The sequence below is a fragment of the Antrostomus carolinensis genome, unplaced genomic scaffold (genome assembly GCF_000700745.2).
Source record: "Antrostomus carolinensis isolate BGI_N321 unplaced genomic scaffold, ASM70074v2 scaffold8283, whole genome shotgun sequence".
Lineage (NCBI taxonomy): Eukaryota > Metazoa > Chordata > Aves > Caprimulgiformes > Caprimulgidae > Antrostomus > Antrostomus carolinensis.
This window is the reverse complement of record NW_010307232.1, coordinates 6,509-11,115: the sequence shown is the minus strand read 5'-3', so window position 1 is coordinate 11,115 and position 4,607 is coordinate 6,509. Positions and strand designations below refer to the sequence as shown.

The following is a 4,607-nucleotide window of genomic DNA, read 5'->3' as shown; positions in this document are numbered from 1 at the left end:
TTCCCTGCCCTGCTCCCCAAGGTTTTTTTCAGAGCTTGCTTTATTTATGTTTACATTATTATTGGTTATTGGTACTACTAGTTAGTTTGTTTTTTTTTACTCCATTGTTACTTGAGAAGCCCTAATTTTATGAATGTCATAGATTTGCTTATCCAAATGTTTTAATTCCAAACACTTTTATTAAAATACATTTTAAATTTCTTCTTACTGCTGTCTAATATGAAAGTTATCTTGATTACGGATGAGTATGGTTGTTCAAAAGGTTCATTCTATTAATATTCATTTCTCCAAAGTATTGAAAAGCAGTGACACTATATACTTTTTGCCCTCAATCAGGGGATTTTTTTTACTTGTAATTATCTCTTTAGTAGTTTGCTTAACTAATTTTTGACCTTTTAGCAATGCTCCAAAGAAGTATCTCATTGTATGTAAGCTGGATCTTTCATTGATGAGCTGATAGTTAGTGATTCCATATTCCTCTCTCTAGTCTGAAAGGGGTTCTGAAAGTATATACTGTCCTTCTAAAGTCCATTTGCATGATTAACTTTTTGAGATATTAAAATATACAGGTTGCATGTTTTCATGTCTGTCTTAAGGTATTCCTCACTTGCAACAACTTACAAAATTAAAATGGTCATTCATGTATTGTTGTAGTACAGTTTGAATGCAAATTTATTGCATTGAATGCGAATAAGAGAAATATTTCTCTTACTGAAATTGTAAATTTTAGATTTAAAAGATCAATGGTATCTGCTATGAAATAAGGAATAGATATATAGAAACAATATATGAATTTACAAAAGCCTTCATTTGCCATCTGTTTCTGTACAACTGTGGTATAGCACTGGTGTGTTCCTTTGCCTGTTATAAGAATGGCTTATGAACTCCAAAGAATGTTCCAAAACTACACAAGTGAGCTATTGAAGAACTGTATTTTATTCAAAGTTCATAGTAATGTCATATAATTTGAGGTTGTATCTTCAAAATTATAAATTCTCTGCTGACATGACTTGGAGATATCTTGTTAGACTAGAAATAATCTTTTAGAGAAATGGCAACTGAGGTATATTTCAGATGCTTTTAAAAAGCCTGCAGCTGTCAAAGGTCAAAATTCAGTTATTTTAGTTTCATTCACTGCTGATGTGCTTTCTGGAGCTGAGAACAATACAAAGCATTCTTTGTTTTCACCTTTGTCTTTGAAAATTCATTAATAAAATAATACGTAGTAAGTGTATAAAATAATTTTTTTTGGTAGAATTAGAGTAGTTGAAGATGTTTATATAAATGCCACTTCATGATAAAGTTAATGGAAGATATGTATACCTTGACATACATAATCGTCAGCCCTGTATAAATACAGAAAAATGCTGGCTTCAAAGTATGGAGAATATTCCTGATGAAGGTGACATTGCCTCTAGCAGTGAATGATAGCATGCATGCTTTTCATTCAGGGAAACATGTATAAGAGCATTTCAGTAATGCTTTAAAATTCTTCTTGTGCTTGATGTCAGTTTGACATGCTAACATAAAGCAGGAAACTATTTATACTGTATGTGTCTATGCTTTAAAATTTTGTGTTTGGCTTATCTTTGTGATTTTTATAATTCATCGCTCTTGAAAAATGTCCTTCATCAGTATCATTGTAATTGCATATTACTGAGGATTGTCTGTATTGTTATAGTTCATTGAATGACTCAATTTAAACATGTTCGTTTAGAAAAAAATACATAGATATGTCTTTGCACTTGCATTTTAGGTGGCCAAGAGGAATATGTCTTGTCGTATGAACCAGTCAATCAACAAGAAGGTTTGTAGATCTCACTCAGTATAAAATAAATATAATCTGAATTATCAGGATGCCTTATATGCCATTATGTACTGAGCACCATGATAAACTTCCTCACTGTTTTGAACTTGTTACCATTATTCAATTGAATAAAGCGTAGAGGCATTAATTATTAAATGCAATTGCTAAATTATTTAGTGCAGAATCCAAAGGTGTGCTACTTCAGTTCATTATGTGTGGTTTACATTGCATAAGGAAAATATGGTATATTTAACAGTTTCATCTGTGAACTTCAGAAATTATAGTTTTCTTCTGTTCATACTGCTTTAGTGTTCTCACTGTTCCTTTTTTTTCTGTCAGAGCAAAAAGTGTGTCAATAGATCATTTGTCTGTGTTAGGAAGCTTTAACTGAAATGTCTGTAAAACAGCAATCTTCCATTTCTGTATGGACTTCTTATATGGCTACTTTGGTTAGCAATTGCCAAGTGGTTTTTGGTTTTTTTGGGTTTGGTTTGAGGTTTGTTGTTGTTTGGGTGGTTTGGGTGGTTTTTTTGTTTGTTTGTTTTTTTTTGTTTGTTTTTTTTGAAAAAAAAAAAAATTGAATTAAATAGAAGTTGTTAGGAGAAAATATTTACTCACACTTGCATTTGAAATAAAATGCTTTTCACTGATTTCCAATGGGATTCTATAATTTCCTTTTCACGTTTGTCCTGATCTTGCTTCAGTGTGTGTAATAGATACATAATTTTTAGTGTTCCCATTCACCACCACAGGTGCTGACAGTTGATTTACATTATCTGATACATAGCTCATATATTTGTAAATTAATCTTTAAAGGGCGTGTCCTTTGGGAATAGTTGATATCTGTTCCCTATCAAATAAGGTGGCAGTTGAAGTAAATATACATTGTGTATTTACATTAATTTTGAGTGTCAAGATTTAATTTTTGGTTTCATGTAGCAAGTGGCGTGACCCAGTTGCTTTTAATAGCATTGTGGAATGTGCGTGCCCGTGTACTTGTTAATTATGGCATATAAGCGCCATTTCCTCAGTAAGCTTCCAAAAGTAGTAAGAATTGTTATATCAGACTAACACAAACTACATTATTTGTATCATATAATTTGTAATTTTGGGAGGCTCCAAATAAAATAATGGATGAGAAATGCATGAGTTAAGAGCATGCTAGAAATGGGGGAGTGGTAGACCCTCTCTGATGTGCTAAGCAAGCTGTGCTGAAGCGAGGGAGCTGGAGATTCCTCACGCTCAAATGAGCAGCTGCTGGCTCTGTGAATGTACCCGCACCAGAGTCGCACAAAATGAGAAACGTCTTTTTAGCTGGCATTAGCTTCCCAGATTTGGATAGCTTAGTGGTTTAGTGAGAACGGTAGTAATGTCAAGGCTGAAGAGAAAAGATGTGAATGAGACTTTGCACAAGTTTGGTGGTTTAGTGACTACCATATTGTGAAACTAAAGATTTTAGAGAGAGCCAAGTGCTTTGGCCTTTAAATGCATGACTGTAATTCCCTTTGTGAGTGTATGGGGAAGGCCATAAAAGAACCAGCACCTCATTCCTTTGCTTAGGTGCAGTAATACATTCCCTGCATATTTTATCTGCATTTGTCTTTTGTCATTTGACATTACTCCACAGTAATTTTTTTTTTAAGAAGCCCAGAGGAATAAAGAACTGTAATGACCAAAACAGATTTAAAGGTGCTTGGGTTTGAGACGCTAGTGGGCTACTCTTCGTCTTTAGGCAAAGGTGTTTATACTGGATCTCGGACATTCCTTGTATGAATATATTAATACGCCTAAAAGGAGAAAAGGAAATAGTTCTGAGAGTCAAATTAAATTCTGTTTTATAGGCCAGACTTCATTTAATTTGGACTTATCTGTGCAGTAAAGACAGATTGAACCTAAAACTAAAATTTATACAGCTGAAATTATATGCTAGTGCCAGGATACTTGGATGTTGTTGTCTTCATGGTTCTTGCAGTATAATCAGATATTTTCTTCTTCAGCTTAATTTTCAACTGAAAGCTCTTTATAACTTTATAAAAAATTAAGCTGCTTTTAAAAGATGCTATATGTCATTTTATAAGGGTGTTAATAGTTACAGAAGCTATATATAGTTGAGTCTTTTCATATATGAGTACATAAGTAGCAGTCTTGGAGGAAAAGCAGCAGCTTCTCCCAACACAGAACTAGAATTTCATGAACTCTACTACTGCTTAGGCACTTTTTTGATTCAAATTTCTTCCTTTTGCTATTTTCATTAGAATGAAGTCTGTTACTTTGTGTTTTTTTCCAAAGACTTCATAATTTAAGACTTATCCTCAGTCACCCAGGATAGTAATTTGAGAGTAATGATCTAACATCTTGCTATGACTGCAGTATGAATTGATATACATTCTTCAACATGTTTTTATTCTCTTTAGGAGTACGTATTCTTTTAGATATTAAGACCATTACCATGTGATAAAGCATATTTTGCTGAACTGTAGAAGTTATCAATAATATTAACATATAACTGATATTATTTCTTTATATTTAATAGTCAATTACACTCGACCTGTGATTGTTTTGGGACCCATGAAAGACAGAATAAATGATGATCTGATCTCGGAATTTCCAGACAAATTTGGCTCATGTGTTCCACGTAAGTCTCAGCAAATAATAAAGCAATGCTAAGGGATTTTTTTCCTATTAATTTTCTTAATAGATTTATCCTCTGTACGTTGAGTTTGAAAAGTTATTATGTTTTCTAAGCTTTATAGAGCTGTCTTAATTGTCAGTCATCTCTCTGCTTCCGACAATTTTGCAC

The 4,607-nt window shown here is 32.9% G+C and overlaps 1 protein-coding gene across 1 annotated transcript in view; it reads left to right on the top strand.

Moving 5' to 3' along the window:
* DLG1 (discs large MAGUK scaffold protein 1) overlaps positions 1–4,607 on the top strand; it is a 63,073-nt gene that overhangs the window by 53,408 nt on the left and 5,058 nt on the right. Inside the window, exons 19-21 of the mRNA XM_029084348.1 lie at positions 227–262; positions 1,757–1,807; positions 4,341–4,442. Of these exons, the coding sequence (XP_028940181.1) occupies positions 227–262; positions 1,757–1,807; positions 4,341–4,442 (189 nt within the window). The remainder of the gene's footprint in view (positions 1–226; positions 263–1,756; positions 1,808–4,340; positions 4,443–4,607) is intronic.